Source organism: Cibotium barometz, chromosome 2 (assembly GCF_041138505.1).
Source record: "Cibotium barometz isolate CiBa-2024 chromosome 2, ASM4113850v1, whole genome shotgun sequence".
NCBI classification, from domain to species: domain Eukaryota; kingdom Viridiplantae; phylum Streptophyta; class Polypodiopsida; order Cyatheales; family Cibotiaceae; genus Cibotium; species Cibotium barometz.
In genome coordinates this window covers 68,713,103-68,738,906 of record NC_141047.1, presented here as the reverse complement: position 1 = coordinate 68,738,906, position 25,804 = coordinate 68,713,103, and the positions used below count along the sequence as shown (strand labels likewise).

The following is a 25,804-nucleotide window of genomic DNA, read 5'->3' as shown; positions in this document are numbered from 1 at the left end:
GTAATGAGTGGTCCTTATGATTTACTGATCATAAGGACATGATTGAGTTTAGGAAGGGGAGTAGGTAATGAGTGGTACAGTGGAGCTCTTGAGCCTTGGCGGATCGGTAACTTCCCATGACACGTTAGGGTAGGGTTTCCTTAACACTATAAAATAATTTTACCGACTCCTTGTCCCTTCTCGAGTATGGTGGGTCATTTCCTAGATAGCTTAGTTCAGTGGTAGCTACTTAGCTTACTTACCTTTGTAGAACCCATGCCTATCACAATGAGGATGCACTTAGCCATCACCTCGAACACCAAAGGAGGCATTTCTATTAGAATCAAACCATGAAGATGACGAGCTTAGTGACATTGAGTCCAGAATTTACTTGAAAACCATGACATTGTATTGCATATTTTACGTGTGTGCTCTTCGCTTGTCTATTAAAGGTGCACCACAGGGTTTTATGTAGAGAGTACTATTTGTGCACCACTAGATGAATGAGCCCTAGGACCTCATTTTTAACTTTGGCCACCCAGGAGTATAAACCCTAGCAGCCACACATAAGAGGCATGTAACTCTCACAACTCTTTCTTTTATCCTAATTCAATAGAGCACTCTTCTTCTCTATCTACTATCTTATGCTATGTTGGAATTAGGGATAGGGTTGCAACGATGCACACACACAAGATAGAGAAGCTTAAGAGCACACAAACTCACTAGATAGAATTAACAAATATGTGCTAGATACAAAAGATAAGTACACATCCCAAAATGAGTAGATAAGAGGGTGTACATACACACGGGAAAAAAACCTCCTAGTGAGGGAAAAAGTGTCCCGTCGGTCCTAAGTGTGTTCACACACATCACTACCATATAATGCTATAAATCTCCCCTGGAGTGATGATGTGAACATGTATATGGTATAGCTAATCAATCTTGAAAAGGTAGTAAGCCCAAAGCTTTATGAAAAGCTTTGAACTTTTCATGAGGAAGAGCCTTCGTGAATAAATCTATCATGTTGTCATATGTAGGCACATAGACCAAGCTGATCTCTGCTGTGCAGAGAGTCTTTCCCTGACATAGTGGTAATGCACCTCAATGTGCTTAGTGCGAGCATGAAACACTGGGTTCCTTGAAACTGCTAATGCGCTCTAGCTGTCACAGTGAAAATCGTAGTGCTAGAGACGACTGTCCAACACCCAAATCAGCCATAAGACTTTTGAGCCACACACACTCAGCTGTAGCTATAAAAGCTACCCTGTGCTTAGCTTCACAGCTGGAAGTGGCCACTGTAGGCTACTTCTTACTGAGCCATGATATACATGAATCACCAAGGTGAAAGCAAAACCCACTAGTGGGTGTCGTGTGTCATAACATCTAGCCCAATCTGAATCACTGAAAGCATGCAGCTGTGACTCACCCTCCTTTGGATAAAATAATCCAAAATACTGAGTGCCCTGTAAATAGCGAAAAACCCCTTAATAGCCTACCAATGCTTTTTACCTAGGCTATGCATAAATCTGCTCAACTGCGAGACCACATACTGTATATCTAACCTCGTGTTGCACACATAAAGAAGGGATTCAACAGCCTGTTGATACAAACTAGCATCAAAAGAGTCTCCTGCATCTTGAAGACTACGTTGAGTACCTGTCTCCATAGGTATAGCCATAGGTTTATAGTCTTCAAGCTTAAACCTCTTCAATAGCTTCTGTATATATTTAGACTACAGCATAACAATGCTATCATTGCATTGCATAAACTGAATCCTCAAATATTAATGCAAGGGCCCCAAATCTGACATCTCAAACGATGATTGCAAATCAGCCTTAAAGGCTAAAATCTGATCTATATCGGGTCTCGTGAGCAGCATGTCATTAACGTATAGAAAGATGACCAAAAATATGTCCTTACTCCTCTTCACATAGAGGGTACTCTCTATTGGACTGTTGCAAAAATCATTTGCAACCAAGTATGCATAAATCTTCTCATACCATGCTCTAGGAGCCTACTTAAGGCCATAAAGAGCCTTTTTCAACCTGCATACTTTAGACTCTTCTCCTTTCACAGCAAAACCAGAAGGCTGCGATATATACACCTCCTCATGTAAATCACCATTCAAGAATGCAGTCTTAATATCCAACTGATGTACATCCCACCCATGATGTGCTGCCAAAGCAATGAGACACCTAATGGTAGTCATACGAGATGTGGGTGCAAAGGTCTCATCATAATCAATGCCCTTTTGCTGGGCATACCCCTTTGCAACAAGTTTGGCCTTGTAGCAATCAATGTTACCATCTCCTTTGTGTTTTAACTTGTAAACCCACTTAGTACTAATGGCCTTCTTGCCATGAGGTAGATCTGTCAAATACCAGGTGTCATTCTTGAGTATAGAGTTATACTCATCTTGCATAGCATGCATCCAATGATTATCATCATGTGCTTCCTCAAAGGAAACAGGTTCCTCCTCATTACATAAAGTAGAAATGAGAACATGATCCACATGAGAATAATCTGAATGATGAGAACTTGCACGAGTTCTGCTAGGTAAAGGAGCTGCCAACTTGCTATCCCTCAATGTCTACATAAGCCATTTTGGCATACGCCTAGATTCTTCTATGGCTGCTTTTTCCTCATCCACTACATCCTCAATAACTGCCTCATCAAAAGGCTGATTTATAGGCTAATTCTGCACTTGCAAAGACTGAATTTCAACACTTGGTTGAGCATTCAATTTCTCTACATATGGCTGCCCTCCATTAAACAAAGGTAGGAGAGCAAATCAAACATGTCCTGTGAGCATACATTTTGCTATTTTTTGCATGAAAGCATGGGCTGAACTGAGTTTTCAACAAAAAACAATATCTCTACTTACTAAAATCCTCTTTGAGGCCAGATGGTAGAGTCTATATCCCTTGCTTTCTGAACTGTATCCCAAGAATATGCATTTAACTGCCTTATCATCAAGCTTACTGCGTTGTTGCTCAGGCGGCACAAGAGCATAAGCAAGACAACCAAAAACATGCAAATGAGCCACAGAAGGCATCCTGCCATGCCAAGCTTCATAAGGAGTTTTAGATTGCAAGGCCTTGGTAGGGCATTTGCTCAACAAATAGTTTGCGCACATAGTTGCCTCTAACCAAAAACCATGAGGTAAATCTTGGGCTTTCACCATACATCGTGCCATCTCCATGAGAGACATGTTCTTCCTCTCAACCACACCATTTTGCTGAGGTGTGTATGGCACTGTACATTGATGCCTTATGCCTTTTTCAGCCATATATGCATGAGATTCCTTGAGGAAAAAAGTGCCCCGATGGTCCTAAGTGTTCACACACATCACTACCATATAATGCTACATGCTATTGCAAAAGACTTGTTCACGCATTCTATACATCTGGAATCCCCGCCTCTATTCTAGGAACATTTCATATTATGTATGGCCATGGGCTTGATGATGTAGCAAAAGCTAGCCATAAGCCTTGTGTATATGAGTAGAGATAAGCAATGGGCACCTACTTAAGTTGGGTGACTGCGCAAAGCCCTTGTGTATATATACAAGTTTTGATAATGTGAATGGGGGAGAATCAATCATTTCTCAAGTGCAAAGCTTTCTTCTTCCTCATATGCTCTTACATTTGTAACCTTTATGGGGACGCCCATTATTTTATTTCGAGATATTTTATTTTGGATGTACCTTTTATTTATACCATCTACCAGAATTAATGTGTTTAATGAGTTGTATGCGATGGTATGATATCTACTAGGATTAATATGTCTAATCAACTGTGTGTGCTAGTATGATATCTACTAGGATTAATGTGTCTAATCAACTGTGTGTGCTAGTATGATATGGTTAGGATTAATGTGTTTAATTAGCTATGTGCAATAACTAATATTATTTTGGGTGTAGGTGATGGATCGAGTGGCGGATTATGTATTAATCGTAGGTGGAACATGTGTTGGACCACTATGAGATATTTTGGAAGACATTTGAACACCTTTTATGGTTTTATATTTAGGCAATAATATAAAGTCTTGGGCCTACCAAAAGTAGAAAATATTAGTCAGTGCATACAGATGTTAAACACATTAATCCTGGTAGATATCATACCAGCACACACAACTGATTAAACACATTAATCCTGGTAGATATCATACCAACACACACAACTGATTAAACACATTAATCTTGGTAGACGATATAAATAAAAGGCACATCTAAAATAAAATAAAATAAAATAATGGGCATCCCCATAGTGGTTACAACCTTCTTGCTTTCTTGATTGTAGTGTGCATGCTTATGTGTGTGATTGTAGTGTGCTGAGTGTGCATGCTTACTAGCTGGAGTGAGAGTGTGATTGAGCTAGAGTGGAGAGGAGAGTGGTTCAAGCTTTCTAGCTTAACCATTACCTTTGGAAGAATTACTTAGAGGATTGAGAGTAGAGGAAGGGCTCAAACAAGAGGGATTGACATACCTCTTGGCCTCTTTTGCCTCTCCAATTGAGACTTTTACAATCTAAGATATGAGGTTTAACTACTATCACTATGATTCTTTTGCGAGAGGGCAAGAAGGCTCTTGACATGAACAATGATGATGTGTTCACAAGCTCTCTTGGCAGAGATATCAATTAGACCGACACCTTCATCATCTCAACATCGAGCGTGATGACAATGATCACTTTTAGAAATCAATGCTTCACCCTCATCATCTTGTTTTCACGGTTGGATGTTTGGAAATCAGATGAGGTCATTTGTAACTAGGATGATATTGATGGCTTTGTATAAGTATGGTTAGCCATTGGTAGCATATAGTTGTTGGATTGGTGCTTCATACATGGAACATACCAAGGACTAGAGGGGTGCAACCTTGGGAGCCTTGCTTGGGCTTTGGATTATTTGTTTATGAGCTCAAATGGGGTTGGAAGCCTTGTCAATGCATATCTTTACTATGATAAACGTTATGGGTTGTAGCTAGTCACATGTGCCGATTGCTCAGCGGTTAGAAGTCAAACCCTCTGGACATCCAAGGCTCTATTTAAAGGCCATGTGCTCTCTATAAGTCATTCGATAATCACCTCTTTCGTGAAGCAATATCCCGTGTGTCATGAATGTATCATTGAAGGAGTTTGCCATCTTTGTAAAGATAAACAAGGCGGCTTCAATAAGAAAGCTCTTGAGTTTTAATGTGTTGTAAACTTCAAAGGTAAGCACAATACACTAAAACCTTTGTAGTGAATGAAATTTCATTGAAGCGTCCAAGTTGCACTATGTAGGAATGACACATGGGGCTCCACCTCGCATGAAATACATGCGTCTTTATTGCCCATTTCCAACAATCTTGCATACTTGGTGTTTTCATCATCTATAACCCTTTTTCGATGGAAGGCATTAAATGTAGAAGGTTTCTAACTTGGCATAAAGTGCACAATCACATTTTTCACTTTCAAAATGCGTTCGTAAGTTTTAGGATTGGGTGGGAAAGAGCTTCTATAGCTCCAATAAACGATCATTTTTTATGTGTTGGGCAAAAAATAACTTTGTAGAGGATATGAGGGAATATGTTGCTCCCTTCTAGTAGTTGTTGCGAGCTGGGCTCTTGGGAAAAGGCCCTAATAGTGAGTGGTTGGATTGTCCATGCACATCTCCCAAGCCTTCACAATGTGAAACAATCCTTGGGTAGGGCCACAAACTCCTATCCACAGTGAGCTGCAGGACAAAAAAGCAACGATGGAACAATCATGCAGGCCCGTGTACCTAAACTAAATACAAGATCGACTAAATTTGAGTTATGAGCAGCGCTACAGCCTACAAGTTGTGAGAGAGTTTTGTTGCTGCTGTGCTGCCACCATGGGCTCTCTGCCTGCATTGTCCTCCTCGAATACCCACATCCTTCTAAGCTATCCCAGGTCCTCACATTCATCCCATCAGCTTACTCTCTCTTACTTTGAAGGCTGCTATCAATTGTGTTTCTCAAAGCTGTAATGCCCCAAGAATATCAAAGAGCCCACCCTTTTGGGTGGGTGGGTGCGTGCGTGCGTGTGTGTGCGTGTGTGTCTGTAGCTTGAGATGGATCGCATAACAGGATGCTGATTAGAAGAAATATTTTGCAAAGTGAGCTACATGGCCACATTGCTTTTATTCAACAGTGTTCGTCTTTGAATAAATGGGTTCTAAGATGGACTGTGACAAACATAGCATGGATGGCCAATGCTGCCTGTCTATGCTTATTGAAACCCACTCCCATTAACATATGTATGCTAACATGCCCACGCAGGGTGGGTGCGTGAAGCTAGTTAACTCCATGAAACACACATCTACTGTTCACTTATCGGAGATGCCCTCCGTATGCAGATGATGCATGGTTTATGCATGTAGATGTCCAATCAAACGACCTGACTGCAAGACTTGACCTGCCAACTCGGGGGTCATGACAGGCAGGAATTGCACTTGAAACAATCAGGCCAGTCACATATGCTTAAACCACTGTTAAATGTTGTGGCCAATGGTGCTTGCATACAAGGAAGAGGTTTTTATTTAAAGGAAAGCTCATCTTCTGTGGCAACACATGCAGCTTCAGTAGCACCTTCATTTTCAAGGAGCTCGTTGAGCCAATTATCTGGCTTTTTATTGCTGCTACAAAAACTGTTGTCTTAACTTTTGTATTGTATAAATTGTTGGCCCTATGATTGGCCCTTACATTGTGTTGGTTTGAATTGTGATGAGCTTGTACTGCTTTCTATGGAAGGTAGTCATGGGAGACATTTGGAGTTAGATAGCAAAATTAGTGTCATCCTTCTGTAAACAGAGCAGCCCCTTTCTGGGCCAGGATTAGAGGATGTGTTTGGGTTGATGGACTGCACTTTTGGGTAGCTGGATACTGAACAACGGGGTGCCCATATATCAGTCAGGGTGGACTACTTTTTGGATACTTTGTATCTAGGCTTAGTTGGCACATTTGGCCAACTAGCCAATCCTAGCAACCGACCAATAACCACTATTAAGAGTTTGCAAAGCTAAGGAATCTAGATTATGAGATTTGCGGACTTCATTGGAGGGTTTCTTAGCTGGAAGTTAGCATGACTTGCATTGCATGGTAGATATGCACAATATGCAAGATAGATCTTAGTATAGATCTTGGAACTCATTGTATGTATTCATGTCTTGGCAATGTACAGTAGTTTAGGTCTATCTGTTCTTTTCTATTGTATGTTTGCATAGTTGAATAGTGTTATCTCATTTTTGCTTGGTGTTCACATTGGTAGCAGAGCATCTAGGTTCTTCCTAGGCAGAATTTTATGCATTAGGATTTGTAGAAAGTGCATGCAACAAATTAGGGTTTGTGTATTTGCACTTGCAGCCAAATCAGGGTTTGTGTTTTTGCATCTTTAGCCAGTTTTGTGCGTGTGCATTAGGGTGTCCCACAGCCAAGATAAGTCTAGATCTGTGCGTTTAGGATTTGCAGGGAGCCAAGTCAACATTAGAGCATGGGTTAGGCTTTTTTGCAGCCGGATCAGGTCTTAGATATCACGTTAGTTTTTGTGCATGTACTTGGGTCTTAGGCGGGCAGATTTCTCTTATTGACATGAGCCACACACTAACACGGAGCATTGAAGAGCTTCAAGCATGGGACATACAAGCAGTAGTTCCGATAGTGTCTTGAGACAGGTACACATGCTGCGGCATCTTTAAGAAGATCTTGAACTAGTATATGGCTAGTATGGCAGCTTCAGCAGGTACCAAAGTGGAGTCACCACATGTTGAAGAATAGCTCAGGAATGAGACTGTTGTCTCCCGTTCTACAAGAGAGCTTTCAAGACCGGAGGATGCTCGCACAGATAGTGATGAGACCGAGCTGAGGTGCAGTTGTTGGAGATACAGATGCTAGAGCCCAAGCTGGTTTCTCAGGTGCAAACGATACATCTAGAGAGTCTCTCTGGATCTATAAAGGAGAAGGATGAGATTCTCAATGGTGTAGTAGTTCTCAAGGCATTATCTCTAGTAGAGGTACTATTGGAGGTAGAACTCGTGTGTTCGGTGACGGAAGCTCCAATAGAGGTACTGAGACAGCCAATAGATATGGAGTTGAGCCTACAAATGGTCCAGTTTAGAAGTGGAGCAAATGGGCATGATCTGCCCCAATGCTCCAAGTTTGGTAGAAGGGGATGTCATGTGCATGCCATTCAGGGATGCTCATGGACACGTCCTACTACTGCAGCCGCCTTCTGGCAAGATTAGAGACCATGATTGGGTTGACGGACCACACTTTTGGCGAGCCGGATACTGGAGATACTGGACAGGAGGGAACCCAAGGATTAGTTAGTGAGGACAGTTTTTGGATACATTGTATCTAGTCATGCCTAGTCTGCACATTTGGGTAACTGTAAAACTGGGTTTTTGTGCCATGGCCTTGATGTGTTCTTGGCAATCCGGTAATAAAATCCATGGAAATACTTTCCCATTTATTACCTGGGATTTGCAAAGGATGCAACAACCCAGCCTGTCTAAAGCGTTTAGCTTTATTTGCGTGACAAATTTGACACTTGAGAACATAATCTTCTACATACCCTTTCATCTTTGGCCAATAAAAAGTGTGTTTCACTAACGATAGCGTCCCGTGTAGCCCAGGGTGTCCAGTAGAAGGGGCGTCGTGACACTCCTTAAGAATCTTGGACCTAATGTCCGGGATCTGTGGTACACAAATTTTGTCATTACGGAATAGTAAACCATTCCGAATCATCCACTGGCCTCTTGCAGCCTGAATGGTAGGCTGTTCAGTCATCGAGTCTTGGTCAATCAATGAGCTCCAGTCCTGGATCTTCTGCCAAAATGGACCAAAATAACTATCAGTCCTGCAAAGCCCTCTCAATGACTGAAATAAGTCAGTAGAAATCTCGGTGAACGACAAAGTATTCACCTCTCTAAAGCGCATCTGCAACACTATTCATGGACCCTTTCTGATAACGGATCTTAAAATCAAATTCTTGCATTAACTCAGCCCAACGAGCTTTCCTTCCTCTCAAATCATCCGCATCACACACATACTTGATTGACTGATGATCAGTCAAGGAGCCATATAAATAATGTCTCCAAACCTTGAGAGCATGAATCACAGCATAAAGCTCCTTGTCAAGGGTTGGCCAACGAGATTGAGTGTCGTCTAGCTTTTTACTTTCAAAAGCAACCAGTCTACCATCTTGAAATAGAGCAACCCCGATGGCATACTCACTGGCATCAGTTTCTAGAATATAAGGCCGACTAGGATTGGGTAATGCTAAGATAGGTGCTTCCTTGACTTTATCTTTCAAAAGTCTGAAGGCCATATCCAGAGCGTTATTCCAAGTGATAGGCTGATTTGACTTACGTCCACGACCTTTCAATAAGTCGGTCATCGGAAGTGTGAGCTGAGAGTACTCCCGCTCAGATTTCCGAAGAAAAACAATAAAACCGAGAAAAGAACGAAGTTGTTTCACTGTTCGCGGTATAGGCCAGTCCAGAACCTTGTGAACTCCAATGCTCAATCCATCTCTAGTGATCTTGTGTCCCAAGTAAATGATTTCTGTCATTAAAAACTCATATTTACTTAATTTAGCATATAGTCGATTCTGTCTTAAAATAGATAAGACAATCGTGAGGTGTCTAACATGATTCTCAAGAGTACGACTATATATCAAAATATCATCCAGGAACACCACCACAAATTTTTCCAAATGTTCATGAAAAAGATCGTTCATCATTTGCTGGAAAGTGGCTGGAGCATTGGTTAACCCAAAAGGTAATACGAGAAACTCGTAATGGCTATACCTAGTCCGAAAGGCGGTTCTTTCGACATGCCTTTCATGAATACGTATCTGGTGATAGCCAGTACGTAAATCTATCTTTGTGAAGTATTTCGCTCCTGCTAACCGGTCAATCAGGTCATCTGATCTAGGGAGAGGATAACGGTTCTTAATTGTCAGCTTGTTCAATCTCTTGTAATCTATACACATTCTCCAGCTGTTGTCCTTCTTTCTCCTAAGCAACACAGGTGCACCCTAAGGTGATTTACTTGGATGGATCTGGCCCATCCTTGAATAATCTTTGAGTTGTTTAGCCAACTCATCTTCCTCAGCTTGGCTCATCTTGTAAGGTGGAATACTGACAGGATGGGCACCAGGGATCAAATCAATACGATGATCTACTGCCCTTTCAGGTGGTAAACCCGATGGCAGTTCCTTAGAAAATACATCTTGAAACAAATCAAGTATCTTCTGTAATTCTTTGCTTTCAAACACACTTAATTCATTGACTTCCATGGAAGGGATGAGAAATGAAGAAAGTGGAATCAATACACAATGGAAAACGGTATACAAAGAAGAATTCATTATATTTCCAAAATCAACTGTATTTACAAGAGGTCCCTGTGAGGGATGTATACAATCACCTTGTTCCTATGCTGAAAAGAAAAAATATGACTAGACTAATCTATCTGGACTTGAAGAGTCTTAAACCACTCAATCCCTAATAACAAGTCTACATTGTCACGGGCATCCCGCACTTGGATGCCACGTAGACATTTCTGTACAGAAGGTGCAGGACCTGGGATGGTGAACTGGTCCCATGTGAGCCCAGTCCGGGACGAGTCAGCCAGGGATCCATCTCAGATGTCCGAGGTCAGGTGCGCATTGTCCTGCACAGGAGTCTAAGGTCAAGTATGGAGTGTCTTGCACATGAAACAATGCCAGTCCGCGCTGTGAGTCTCCCTCTAGAATGATGTCAGTGGTTCTGTGTATCTGGTATGGTACCGGATGCCAGATCACTGAGTAGATAGTAGTTAGGACAAGGGGCCAGCCCATAGGGCTACCCCGGATCTTAGCGTAGGCATGGGAATGGTGTAGAACGACCCCCATGAGGGCCAGGAAGGCCCAGGCTGAACCCACCAGCCATGGAGGGGCTGTAGGACAGCCCTAGGGCAAAGATAAGTCAATTTCCAGGAGTTTACAGCCTTTATATGACTGTAGGGCATGTATGGGGCAGCCCATACAGGCTGCCCAGCCCTTGGATTGTGGGCAAAAGCTGTGTCCAGCCAATCAGAAGCAAACGCATCATGTCCAGTCTTTTAAGGAAAAAAAGCAGCATTTTATGTGAATATTTTCAGCATTTATTGCTGAATTTTCACCAATCGTGGGACATTTGTGCTGGCTGCCTGTTTATCTACTGGCCGACTGCTGTTGGGAAGTAGTATAAATAGTGGAGGCCACAATCCCATTCATTTATCTCATCATTCACCAAGTGCTCAAGCAATCCAAGGGATGAAGGATTCAGGTCAAGGGCAGGGTATTCTTAGCCAAGAAAAGGTCCAAGATAAAGCAAATACACCATCTGTGGTGGGGGCCCTACAGAGGGTAATTGGGACCTAATACTGTGTCCTCTCCATCTCTCCCTCTCTCTCTCTATTTTCTGCACATCTCCTTTCAGTTTGTGCGTTAATTTCCGTCGCGAAAAGAGTGCTGACTTCTGAGTATTGAAGTTGCCGATTCTTCTCCGAAGCTTTCACATATTACAGTGGTATCAGAGCCTACTTCAAGTACAAAGATTTACCAAAGAAACCAGAATTTTTTCTCACTCGTGTGGTTGGTTTTTAGACGTCGGGGGACTACCCCTTTCGGAGTGACTCCTGTCCCTCGAAGGACGGTTGGTTTTTAGCCTCCGGAATCCTCCGAACGTCTCCCACACAGATAGTGGATGGTCAGATTGCGTTTCGGAAAGGAATTGCATTTTCCTGCTATGGCGAGCTTCGATGACGAGAGAGACCAAGAACCATGGGACCAGAGTGCACAAGGCAGCCCAGCTAGGGCACCAGGCTTGAGTGTCACAGACATGTTCCAGCAGATGATGCGAGCAATCGCAGAACAGACAGCCAAGTTGGATGAGCAGAAGGCGCAGATCTTGGCTCTGGAGGAGTGTACCCGCTCTCCAGCGTTGCGTTTTCCATCTCCTCCTCCCTCTCCTTCCGTATCCCAGATACCAGATCCTCGACACAGGGACCCCTGCGGGGTCACAGCGGCAGCCAAGCTCCTTTCTTGAGTTGCAGATGCGTGCATTGGAGATCCGACAACGAGACGACGAATCCATGCGACGCGTGGAACACGAGCGTTACCTCAGAGCCTTGGACGCCAGATTGACACCGGCGGCGCCCTCGAATCATTTTCCCGAGAAAATGAACTTTAGTAAGTATAATGGTAAACTCGATCCCACAACTCTTTATTCATGGTTACATGAATTTGAAGCTTACTTTGCCGCAGTTAGGAAAACAGATACTGACAGAGTGATCTTAGCCAGTTGGTACTTGGAAGGTGAGGCCATTCCTTGGTGGACTCAGTGGGCTCATGCCCACACTAGAGCAGGTATGGCAGCTTATGTGTGGGACGAGTTCGTGCGCGACCTTAAGCAGCGGTTTCTACCGCCCCACTACCTTGAGCGACTCGAAGACGAGTTCAAGGGAGCGCGTCAGAACGCGCAACCAGTCCTTCATTTTGCCAATAAAATTTCGACTTTATGTCTGCAATTAGGCTTATCTGATACGGACAAGAAAGGGCAGTTTTTGTATGGCCTGGACACGCAAATCCAATGGGAGGTGCGTATGTTTAGGCCAGCCACCTTTGAAGACGCACTCTCGCTTGCGCAGAGTGCAGAAATGAAGCATAATGGTGGCAAGTCCAAGACTTCCCAGCCGGCTTCTCCCAGGGCTAACGCCTCGGGGGGCAAAAGCCAGAACCAGACGGGGTCTTCCCTAGGACAGAGCCCGGGAGCCTCTGGCTCCAAGAACTCGAACAATGCGTCTAAGCTTACTCCAGACTGGCAAATCTGGCTTAAAAGCCTGTGGAACATTGTACTAGTAAATTACTCCAATAATATACTTGGTATTGAGGGTGGGTGGGGTCGGCCCCAGTGTGGTATTACTGAGCATTTTCTCTTTTCCAGTTTCGTCTGTCTTGAGCTGTCTTAAAAATCTTAAGTGTTGTTAAACCACGATACGGTGCCCAATACATGCTTACACCTTGAGGGTTGCATGAGAGAGAGAGAGAGACAGAGAGAGAGAGAGAGAGGTAGGTTTACTTTTTCAATGATTGTCTTGTAGGTCTGGGTGCAAGAATGCTATCAGAAACAAGATTACAATCATCTGCTCTCAGAATATACCTACTGTTACCTTGGACTTGAAGAATTATCCACTAAAAGCAATTGCTTCTACTTTAGTTACTGCCTTGCTGGTCAATGCTATTCCAAGTCAGGTTAGCTATCTTAGGAATTTTGAGTGTTCAAGAGTGATTTTATATTTTTCTAACTTGACATGGCATGTTTTGGAACACTGAACATCTGGCTTTCCAAATGTAAGCTCTATAAATGAGTTCTTTTCTTGTTGTTTTCAGCAGGCTTTAGCTGAGACTGTGCTTGCTCATTCTACTGGCAACTTCTGTCAATTAGCAGCAGTCCCACCTGACACAGTTTTACGACTAGATGCTCCATCAGATGGTGAGGCGCCCCCTTTTGTGATGGGAGGGATGACTGCAAGAAATTTCAATCCAGCAAAATATGCTGGAAGGTGGTTTGAAGTTGCTTCCCTGAAACGTGGATTTGCAGGACAAGGTCAAGAAGATTGTCATTGCACACAGGTCAGACTTAAAAAGGAAGATGAATGTCTCATGTATCTCATAAAGTATGTTATCATTGTTTTGACATCACATCTGCATAGTTATTTGTTATAATCTTGAAAGAAAGGAGACACTAAGGACTTTTAAGCACCTGGTGTTGTTCCCAAAAAACAGAACGAGACTGGTAATTCTGATGAGGCTAAACTAATGCTAATTAGTGGCTCAATTATGGAACCACTTTTTTACATTGAGTATTTAAGTTGATTAATTAATGAGCTAGGGTAAAGTGATGTTCAAGTTGAGGACACTAATCTATTGTCTATAAACTGAGGACTAGGCTAGCAGGATCCATCTGCCTGTTATTCTAGGCATAAATTCGGGGACATAGAAGCGTAATGCCAGCTTCAAGGTGTCTTCACTTAAACTCGGGGTCAAACGTGGGAAGATTCTCTGCATTACACATCTACATCAGAAATAGGGGTAGTTATTAGGTGATGATTCCTTAAGACAATTACCTCGGTGTTCAGGTTGTAACAAGTTTTTCCGCTTTTTGTGTACGTCTACAGGGTGTTTACACTTTTGATGAAAAGAACAAAGCCATACAAGTTGATACCTTCTGTGTACATGGCAGCCCAGATGGATATATCACTGGTATAAGAGGGGTTGTAAGATGTGTGGGTGACACTGAGATTTCCATGGCAGAGACAGAAGAAGAAAGACAAGAGATGATTGCTTCGAAATGCTACTTGAAGTTTCCGTTTTTGCCATTTATTCCCAAGGAGCCTTACGATGTCATTGACACTGACTATGAGACCTTTGCACTTGTATCAGGTTCCAAAGACAAAAGCTTTGTGCAGGTATATGAACTGCTTCCCATCCTCTAGTTCAGTACTGGTTTGTGTATTGTCACTTGGAAGTCAAAGTTCTAACCTTCAAGCATCAAAATCCAATATTTAAAATTAAAGAGAATTTATGGAGAAGGAGAGAAGAAGAAAATTGGGGCACCCTTCTTTTTCAAAGACCCATATTAAGGTTTTGAAAAAACAATTGCTCATGCTTGGTGTTTGGTTTGAGACACTGAGAATCAAGACATGGTTTCCTATGTAGAATGTCATGCAGTTTGGAAACTTGAGGATGGCTTCTCGGATTCGTGAGTGTAGGTAAATGTAGAAAGATAAGAGTGGCCCAGGCTAACTAGATTAATAGTAAAGAATTTTGTGAATGTTCTCAAATAGAGGGCCTGCATAAACTCTAAATGAGTTTCACCTTCTGAGCCTCTGATCAGGCATTCATGAGCTTCTAGATGGTTGGGATATTGCCAGTGTGGAACCGTAATTTGCCTGCCTTCTTCAAGGTAGACCCCTCATTATTCTATCCTTCAGATGTCATGATTTTTATCAAGTGGTTTCGTTAGCGTTTTCTAAGCTTGCAGTATCTAGTGCAAGCCTTCGATCTCTAACTCTAAGCTCTCAAGCTTCAAAACTCCAAGCTCTCTTTTTTTTTTTTTTTCGTAGTAGAAGATATATTACCAAAAATTACCAAAATTACTTTACAAATGGCCACATGGCCGCCATGTGATGTACTAGCTTTTCCTCACTAATTACTCTGAACCACAGGTGTAGCTCGGAGTACCCTCATCCGATATATAGCCGTGCCATTCTCCACCAAATGAGTTGACCGCCGCAAGGAAGAGACTTGCCACAATAGTAGCCCCTTTATATGACCTATGGGAGCTGTAATACCCACTTTTGCATCAAATATGAAGGCATTCCTAGTTAACTAGATATCATAGTTGTCACGGTACGAAAATACGATACCGTACGGGAATTTTCGGTACGATATGAAATTTCGGATACCGTACGATAAAATACGGTTTTTTAATTAACACTTACAAACTATGGAGCTTCAAGCTTGAATGTGAGGGAAGGTTGGGGAGGGAGGAGTCTACAGTGCTTGAGGAACCAGAACATGGAGATGTGTCTCTCCCAGTTGGATCTCCCAATTGTCTCCAAAAAAGAACCTGCATAGGTAATGCAATACCAAAGGTCTCCTAGTGTAGCGTTTATGGCTAAGGAACCATCCTTGCACAAATACGAGCAGTGCATCTATGGTGATAGGTTTAGGGACTCCTCTCTAGATCAAAATGGCCATATCCAAATCTTCTCCCTCGTACATAACTTGAGGATCTGATTGTCTAGCCTACCTATACCGGGGATCTCCAAGTGATGTAGCAAGATTCTCTCATTCTACCAATTAAGTGTACACTACCAGTCTACCTTGCTAGATTTTTTAAGGTCTCTCAACGACCCCATATGGAATACTGAGTGGACATGAAAGTTGCGAAGTATTGTGGGCATTTGGGATCTTCGTTAAGCAGGATTTCTATATTTTTTTTAGCATTTGGAAATTTTTTCTCAAGGTGGGGAAAAAAAAAACCTCGAACTGTACGAAACCGAATGTTATTGTATGGTACTGTACTGTACGAACCGTACGGTACGAATGGGTTCGTACCGGTACAAGAAACAACTATTCTAGATATGCTACAAACCTGTCCACCTGAAAAAGTGAAAGAAAACTGAATGTTTTGGGTTATCCGGCCCATTCAAAATCTTGCCAAAAATCCAATCTTCAACCTTTACGGGCCTATCACAACGGAATCCATACGTGAGGAAGGAAATCCCATACCTTCTTTGCCACCAGACATGAAATGAAAAAGATGTGCGCATGTTTCCAAGCATGTAGTACAAACCTCCAACCTCTCTCTCTCTCTCTCTCTCTCTCTCTCTCTCTCTAGCCCTCCATCTATGATCTGTCTAAAGCTCTCAAGCTCTCACCTTTGAAGCTCTCTCTCTCTCTCTCTCTCTACAGGAGGATCAGAGCCATCATCTCCCACCACCATAGGATGCTGGCCCAACTTTACTACATTGGGTGCCATGTTGCAGCATACTATATTTTAGGGTGATATGAGAGCTGGACACTTTTTGTTTTGGGATCAGATCTGACATTTCAGCTCTTATTCTTTCTTTGATTTTTATTTTTAGTACCCACCATGATGATGTATTTCATGGACATGATATAACCTTTTGGTCTCATAGGTCATTTTGGCCTTTTGTAGACGTTAATACAACTTTCTTTCTTTGTCTCTCTCTCTCTCTCTCTCTCTCTCTCTCTCTCTCTCTTTGCCCCCCTCTCTATCCTCTATTCCTTTATCTTCAAGGCTCCATAATCCATTTCCCAAGCATAAGTTCCACCCTCCTCCCCCTCTCTCTACTCCTCTCTCTCAAGCCACTCCTCTCTTCATCAATCACAATGACGAGAGACATGAATGAAGCTTTCATATTGCATGCTATCCATGTCTCACAAGACGTTGGAAAATCAAAATGCTATAGGTGGACGTGTAAATATTGTGGTAAGCCTTATGTGAGTGGCCTCACTAGGCTTGGGGAGTACACTGCAAAGGTGGGGGGGCAAGTGGCACCATGCAAGGAAGTGTCTCAAAACATCACCGACGAGAATCGAGATGTTTAGAGCCATTAGGGGTGTCAACTGCCCAAGTAGGAACTCAAGCGCCCATGAAGAGGTCGTTTCCCCGCCCACGGGATATTTTCTCCCTTGTCCCTCCACCTCCGCCTTACCCTCATAGGCGTCTCCGCCTCCGCAAAGAGGCCAAGTTCTGACCAAGGCACGAGGCAACCTACTTTAGCTGAAGCTACCGGGGGTTCCATGGGTCCCCTATTACATCTTCTGTGACATGCGAGGGATTGATTGTAGTAATCACAACCTTAGGCTAAGCTAAACTTCGCTCAATGATGCTTAAGAGATAGACAATTAGTGTCAATGCAATGCAATGCAGCTATATTAGATGAATGGGTTACACTGAGATCTAAATAGATCTATGATGTTGTCCTAGATGAAGATCCTTCTCGTGATGAGAGGGATAGGCTGAATGCTGATGATAAGGACTGAATGTTCCTTGCTCCAATGTTGAGGTTCACCACAAGCTAAACTTCGCTCAATGATGCTTAAGAGATAGACAATTAGTGTCAATGCAATGCAATGCAGCTATATTAGATGAATGGGTTACAATGAGATCTAAATAGATCTATGATGTTGTCCTAGATGAAGATCCTTCTCGTGATGAGAGGGATAGGCTGAATGCTGATGATAAGGACTGAATGTTCCTTGCTCCAATGTTGAGGTTCACCACTTGAATGTTGGCTTCCCTCTATGCAAGAGGTAGGGGACGGAATGAATATGCTGTCTATACTGCTGATCTGCTTCTCTCTAGCTCCATGGATGGAAAACGCTGAGGAGAGATGAGATCTGATGCTGCCTGTATGCTGTACTGTACCCCTTGTCTCCTAGGAAGGAAAACGCTGAAGAGATCCAGATGATGCCTGCTGAAGTGATGCGATTGCTTATATATGGGTGACCACTGCTGGTCGGGTAGCTAACTGCAGTCGGCTGCCTTCAACAACCTCATGACTTGCAATAAATGCATTTAAAGGCTGTCGGCTACTGTTAAATTGCTGTCGGCTGGTGCTAACAGCCCTGACGTGATGCTATAACTGCTCTAAATGCTGATGATGCCTAATGTGCTGATGTTGGTGCTAAACAGCCCCAAACACATGTTTGCATATGCTAAAAAATGCCTAAATAATGCTTACACGTCCTGCTTGATGTTTATGGATGCTTGATGATGCCATGTCACTTGTACACTTGATGGGTGTGCACGTGACATTCCCCTCTGCTAAATTGTTGCTGGGTGGTATACCTGGCAACCTTTCGACTCCTGTGTTGATCCTTCTCCACTGAAACCACTGCCCCAGTTCTTCCGTCAGGACTGAGGTCGATGGTGGCAGGAGTTGAATCCTTTGAGCCAAAGACTTGTCTACTACGGGAACTAAATGGCAAATGGAGCTAAAATTGCTTGGAAATACTTGAGTCACCCCTGACCTGTATGTGGAATCCTTTCACACACCATCTCGGTCGTTCTTGCACCTCTGAACCTCCTGAGGCGATGTTGGAGCAAACTTCCGTCTTCTCATGTGGAAGAGAACTTCCTATTGTTGCCAGTTGAAGCCCAAAACTCCATTTACTCCTATGATGATGGATGTCATTCTTCCCCAAATAACTCATGGGCAAAACCTGTATGCCTTGTAGATGCAAGATGCTAGACTGACTGCAAGGATGGCTACTATGCTGATGCAAGCCTTGTGCAACCCTATATGCTGTGCAAGAATGCAAATGGATGGGTTATCGATGCATGCCTAAGGGGAAAACCCTAAAGATGGCCTGCAAGATCTTGAGAATTGGATTTAACTGAGCGGAAGCGACTAACATGATGACTTATTGAATGACTTTTGGAATGAAAATGATCTAAGGCTAGTTAGCCTGTAATGCTCTGATACCAATGTGACATGCGAGCGATTGATCGTAGTAATCACAACCTTAGGCTAAGCTAAACTTCACTTAATCATGCTTAAGAGATAGACAATTAGTGTTAGATTTGTGCATCTCAGTGTTCTGGGGCCTTTACCATTTATTTGGGTATTTTATTGTATTTCTCCTATTTATTTGTCTTGTGAGCAGTCGGCCAGCTCTAGAGGCAGTCGGCCAGCTCACTGATGCACTATATAAGGAGTTCCCCATGATTCACTCCTTCATCCAATTCCCTTGCACATAGTTCAACACTCAGTTGCTGGCCATTGCCATTATAAAGCTTTACTGTTGTTATAAAAGATGATCTTGTCCAACTCTTTCTATCTCCTTTGCACTCTCTCATATGTTTATTGTTTATGCTTCCGCCTGTGCTATCTCCTTCATGGTATCAGAGCTTAGGTCCAGGCTGCTCCTAACTCTGCAAATCTGCCCACCTTTCCCTCCTTTTGCTTTGCGTTTTTCTCCACATCTCTCTCGGCTGCAGATTTGTGACAACAGTGGCTGCGTTTCCCCAACAGTGCTACGTTTTCAGGTCCAGGCAGCCGGCTGTTTGCTGCATGCCAGTTTTGGTGGTTGTGTTTTCTCCTACAGAGGCAATCCGGCTAGTTCACTTGGCTGCATTTTCTTCTACAGAGGTAAAAGGTGGAGTTGTGGCTGTGTTTTCTGCACCGGCATCTGTTTTTGGTGAGTTCTTTGCATTTGGAGTTGCCTGACAAGTGGCTGTACATTTTCTTCTTCCTTCACGAGTCCCTGCCCTTCCGGTAGGAGGTTCCCGGTGGATCTTGGACTGTTTTGCTGCTGTCCCACCTCTTTCTCTCTATGGTTTGAGAGGGGGCTGATTGTTCCTAGTGCCTTGCTTCGTTGGAAAGCACTTGAGAGAAGTGTTTGAGAGCTGAGATTTGTTCTTTGCTGCTGTGGATTGGCTCCCCCTTGTACGAACAAAGATGACAAATTGAAAGGACCCAACTACGCTCATTGGAAGCTGCATATGCGGGTCTGGTTCATCCACAAGGGTTTGTGGGACATTGTTCAGGGCACTGAAAGGAAGCCCGAGCGTCCTCAAAACTCTAGGTGGTGGACTCAAGATCAAGAGGATGAATTTGCTGTGGAATTACAAGACTGGGAGAATCGGGACTCGAAGGCGCATTTTGTGCTTGTGCGGACCATCACTAAGGAGGTCTCACTGGCAGTGCAAACTCTCACCAGTGCTCATCAGGTATGGTCAAAGTTGGAGGATCTCTTTGCACGGGATTCATCGATGAGGGCAGTTACCTCGCAGGGGTAGCTCTACGGTTTGTTATTTCCCGAAGGTAATTCCATGCTCATGAAGGCCAAGGTTATTCATGACCAATTTACTGGCTATGGGTGCTGCTTTGTCCTCTTCTCAATTGGCTGCTCTTATCCTCACCAAGCTTCCTCCGGACTATGATGTTATTTCTCAATCTTTGCGGTGCCAGGTCACATCCACTCAGTTGGATTTTGATGATCTTAGCTCCCTACTTTTGGAGGAGGAGTCAGTTCTCATCTCATAGGATTTGTTGAAGGTGTCAGTCAACAATTCTGGCTAGGCACTTTCCTCAGTTCATAAGAAAGGTCGGAGTTGCTGCTTCTCTTGCGGGAAAAGAGGACATCTGTCCAAGGATTGTTTGTCCAAGAAGAAGGACAAGACCAAGGGCAAGGCTTCATCTCAGAGAAAAGGCAAAGACACGACACAGGATAGTGATACAGATTCTAGTACCACTTCTAGGGCTCCTAGGGCGCTTCCAACTCAGGAGATCCTAGATGGTGTGCTTCTCTAGTACACGTGCAGTTTCTCCCCATGTGCTTCTAGCCAGAAGGGGCTTGTGGGCGGGAGAGGGGATTGATTACAGCTCCACTTACTGATGCATGGGGACCATGATTCGGAGTTCCAAGCATTAGACATCTGGCAAGACATGGTTATCTTCGGTACAGCAGATTTTTTTTTTTTTTCAAAAAGAGACTTCTATTAACTATGAAAAAAACATACAACAATCACAGCTATAAGCCGGAAAAGAATTGAGGAGATTGTTGACGACTTTCTCATACTTGTTGTGGGCATGTAACAACTCGGCCTAGTAGCCAGAGGAGTGCGAGTAGGCACTCGCGGATGCACCTTTTGTCCCGTCTCGAGTAGCATAGTGCAAACCTACACACGACGAGGTTCTGGTAGTTCTTCTTCCGCTCCTGCAAATGATGACGCTCCGATTGCCTTGTCACAGGACATTAGAGAGCCCGAGTTTGATGACGAGGGCAATATCCTTAGCGAAGGTGACTTCCGTGAGCTCTTCGATGGGCACACTCCTCATGGAGATAATCCTAGCGAGAGTTCTGATTTTGATAGTGATCACTTCTCCATCTAGCCTCCTCCATCTAGATTCTAGCCCCAACCCTCTAGCCTCTCTTTTTTGTACACTTCTTCTTGTACGTACTACTACCTGCGCCTAGAGCGCCTCGCATTGTAGCCTATGTATGTCTTCAACTTGGTTTTAATGGAATCTACTACCTGCGCCTAGAGCGCCTCGCATTGTATGACTTAGTCTATGTATGTTTTCAACTTGGTTTTAATGGAATTTTGGTTTGTGTCATGTGACAACTTATCTTCTCTTTGAATTGAAAACACCGAAGTTTGTAAGTAATTTTTTAAAAGACCGTATTTTATTGTACGATAAGAAAATTTTTTATATCATATTGTATTTTCCCGTACGGTATCGTATCGTACGAAACAACTATGCCAGGCTGTGATGCTAGCAATGATCTTCCATGGAGTGTCCAGTCCAATCTTTGTGTTGGAGGTATGTAGCGTGACTATGGCATGCCTTGAACGACCCACTCCCTGGGTAACCCACATGACCATTTCTCTCTCGTTCCCTTCAAACCTGATTTGTGGGCTTGACTGTGTCAACCAAACAATAGCACCAAAACGAATGTAGGCATCTCTCATCCTTCGAAAAAAGGTGTGCTATTGCAATCCAATTCCTCTGTGCCTCCGTGCACTCCCATAAGCAATGGTAGTGTTACATCCGAAGGCTAACGAGGGTTAAGACCTTTAGGTTAGGTTAACCATAGCCTATGGGTAAGGCATCTTAAGTGGGGGCAAGTAGCTATTTTGAGACATGCTATATTTGGCTCTTAGTTTATAGGAGGCTTATATAAGTGACTTTATGAGTTAGTTTGAGAAAGAGCTCCTCAGACTAGGACTCAAGGCCTTGAGACTACTCCGTGCTTACATCCGATGGGTGCGTTTTGGTGGTATGGGATGCTAGGGACTTTGCACGTGGAGCCATGTCTGTGATGCTACTATCCCCCTGTGCTCGGGGGTGAGCTTGAATGGCTCTACAGTTGGGTGGTAAGCTAGATGGTAGTATCTCTATGTTCCATGTTTACACTTGACTGCAGGGGTTTGATGGGGCTGGAGGACTTTACATTGGTATCAGAGCCAGACCTGCATGGTTAAGCTTGGAACAAGTTGGGGGGAGGAGAGGAGAAAATCCATCGCCGGATTTCTTCTGAATCAGAGTGTGTGGGCTATTCTCATCTTCCACGGCCCAGTGGTATAGAACGCTTGGGTGGAAGATGGGGTAGAGGCGGCCGATGGTTGGCGAACATGGTGGTTAGATGTGTTTGGAGACCAGTTTTCTGGAGAACATATATCTATGAAAGCAGAAGCTAGACTTCTCCATTGCAAGTTTATGAGAGTGTGTGATGCTTTACAAGTGCTCGTAGAAGGCTGGCTGTGGTCTGTTCAGGGCAGAAAACTTCATGTTTATGTACATGTGTGGAGTTTGGGGCTCTCTGAACTTGACCATGACCCATTGTTGCTTGCTTCTCCATGGGCATGGTTGGGAACAGTTTTCTCTCTGACTGCAAAGCAATGTGAAGAAGAAGAAGAGGGAAATCCTCAAGATTACGTGGGTTTAGAGGGCTTACAGTGGGAAAACTAAGCGCATGGTATCGTGAGCTGAAGCTGGACCTCTGCCCACCCTACGCACCTAGCACCCTCTCACCATTGCCCTGCCCTCCTGCCCCTGTTCGAAGCCTGCACCTCTCCCCTCCGCGGCTTCCCATCGAGTTGTTTATCTCTCTCAGGGTTTTTTATCCATGGCAAGTTTCGACATCTGCTTGTCTTGAACCCCCAGGAGGACTCCATAGCAGCTGCTCCGTCATCCACGACCGAGGCCGCTGTTCCTTGCCTCTCTTTTTCTGAAGAGGATCTCCAGCTCCTCACTTTGATAGTTGCCTCTTTGGAGACCTCCACCTTGGTATAAAAGATTGTGAATAGTCGCCCGATGCAGGGACAATTCAGGGATTTGTTACAGGCAAGCCTTCTCGGTGTGCCCGGAAAGATCACTGACATTCATCTTCTGGTGCCTCCCTGCTGATGGAGCTGGCATGTTCGAGTGGACCGTGGCCCCCATCCACATTTGTAACGTGTTATACCACTCTAGGCCATCCACCCTAGAGAGTGGAGTGATGATCTCTTCCTTCCCTTGAGTGCATCACAGGGGATGGATTGGAGCATGGAGTTAGTGTCCACCGCTATATAGGGGCAGGCCATTGAGCTTTCGCATCATCTACACGACCTGCGTATCACTAATGTGCTTACTCACCTCTGGCCTTTGGCAGGTTGGGCGGCTCCGGCCTCAGGGATCAAGTTGGGGAGATGGTGTCCTCCAGCTTGGAGGTGCTACTTTTTGTGTTTCTTCATGTTTCAATGGCAGTACCACTTCCCCCTCCTATAGATACCTTCACAGTGAGAGATGGTCTTCAAAAGGCCAAAATGACCTATGAGATCAAAATGTTACATCATGTCCATGGAATACATCATCATGGTACCGAAAGTAAAAACTAAAAGAAAATATCCATGAAAAGAAAACAAAGGGCCTCAAGCTCTCGCATCAGCCAAGAATATCTCGCATAGGGCGCTGCAACCTGGTACCCAATGTAGTGAGGTTGATTGGGCGGGAGAAAGTCTTGCGGTGGTGGGAAATGCTGGCTTTGATCCTCTTGAGGTGACATGAGCGTGGGCGGTGGCCACACTATCGGGGCGTCAGGCTTTGCATAGCTTGGTGGCTCTACCTAATGTCACTCCTCTCAGCCGAGCTCCTACATCAGCCTGAAGGCGAGCTCCTACATCAGCCTGAAGGTCCCGCGGGGGGGGTGGGGGGTGGGGAGGGGGGGGATCTGCTCTCGGGGCTCTAGTCTGGAAGAAGTTAGTGAGAGCTCTCTGTGCTGGTCCTCAGGCAGGTGGAGTTGATCTTGGCCACAATAGGGATTCCCTATGTCTGCAAAGCTCCAGAAGAAAGAGCCTAGGCATCTCTGGTCTGGAAAATCTATGATCCTAGAGAGTGGTCCAAATCCCTCTCGGAAGAGGCTGTGGAACTTCCCCCTGTTCTCCTAATATACCAAAATTCCTTGAACTGAATAATCTATTTACTAACGATCATGGCCAGAGGATGCATGGTCATCTGCAGGAAGGACCCTTAATCATGTACACATTCAAGGTCTTTATTGGTGTTATGTGCGTCTGTTATCATGTTTTCACCAACCCCATATGGACATGCACCTTAAATTCTCTCTACTCTGGAGTAAACGATTGTCGTTGTTCGTTATCTTCTTTTAGGTGGCATGCAAGTGCATAATGGATTAACTTTGATTGATTGTCTCATAGAACCTTGTGGTGGTGCTTCAAGACACTATCAAAATGGTATGAAAGTTTCTAATATACCCTTCATCTATCTCTTGAGACTTGCATGTAAAAAAAAAAAAACACGTTAATTATAGTGTAGTCCTCTTGCTTTTGATTTTGTTGGAAAACAGCCACAATAAACACTGCTACATATTTTACATATTGTTGGTTCCACCAAATTAGCTGCATTTGTAGTTTCCAACTATCACTTTTATAGACTTGGGTTTTCTGGAATGCAAGTGAAAATTTGCAATATAAACTGACCAAAGAACTCATTTATATGTATGTAGATATACTCCCGGTCTCCAAATCCAGGGCCGGAGTTCATTGAGAAATATAAGAACTACCTAGCAACCATAGGTTTCAATGCAAAACAAATCAAAGATACACCTCAAGATTGTGAAGATGTGTCTATGGGCCAGCTTCAACAGATGATGACCATGCCAGGGATGCAGGAGGCTTTGATCAACAAGTTCCCAGACTTGGAGCTGCGGCGACCTGTGCAGCTGAACCCTTTTACCAGTGTTTTTGATACTTTAAAAAAGCTTATAGAATTGTACTTCAAATAGTTACTTTATATCCATTCCTTTGGTGGGGAGGCATTGATTCAACTTTTCAAACCTTTGAAAGGTGGTCTGTTTTTATGACTATTAGGAGAGAGACGCTTGTGAACCACTGTGAAAGACAATGGTCTATCTAACCTTAATACTTCCCTGAATCTAAAGGCAGGCCTATGAGGAACCATATCCAACTTTTCCTATGATTCTAGCATGTAATGAAGCAGAAATGGCTCTAAATGGCATGTGTGTTTCTAGACTTTGTTTGAAGAGCTTCTTTTCTCAAAATCTTGTACATGCACTTGCATGTAAGCTCCACTTATCTTCCCAATAAGTTTGGAAGGATTTTATGTTTTAACCATTAGTGGCCCCGCAAGTTGATTTCTAGTCTTCCTTCTGTTTCCCACATTATATTTTCTGGCTTCCATAGGACCACCATGTTTTGTAGGAAAATAGGAAAGACCAAATGCCTTTAGGTC

At 43.7% G+C, this 25,804-nt stretch overlaps 1 protein-coding gene across 2 annotated transcripts; it reads left to right on the top strand.

Annotated features, from left to right (window-relative positions):
- Window positions 1-5,707: 5,707 nt before the first annotated feature.
- CHL (chloroplastic lipocalin) lies at window positions 5,708-25,595 on the top strand. Of its 2 annotated transcripts, none has more exons than XM_086821068.1 (5): window positions 5,708-5,897; window positions 13,109-13,259; window positions 13,401-13,640; window positions 14,186-14,476; window positions 25,059-25,595. In XM_086821068.1, exons 1-5 carry the CDS (start codon window positions 5,839-5,841, stop codon window positions 25,335-25,337), a joined length of 1,020 nt encoding a protein of 339 aa, XP_086677194.1. In that variant the 5' UTR covers window positions 5,708-5,838; the 3' UTR covers window positions 25,338-25,595. The 2 variants fall into 2 exon arrangements, with proteins under 2 accessions (XP_086677194.1, XP_086677185.1); XM_086821059.1 differs by having other exon boundaries at window positions 13,398-13,640.
- Window positions 25,596-25,804: the final 209 nt, after the last annotated feature.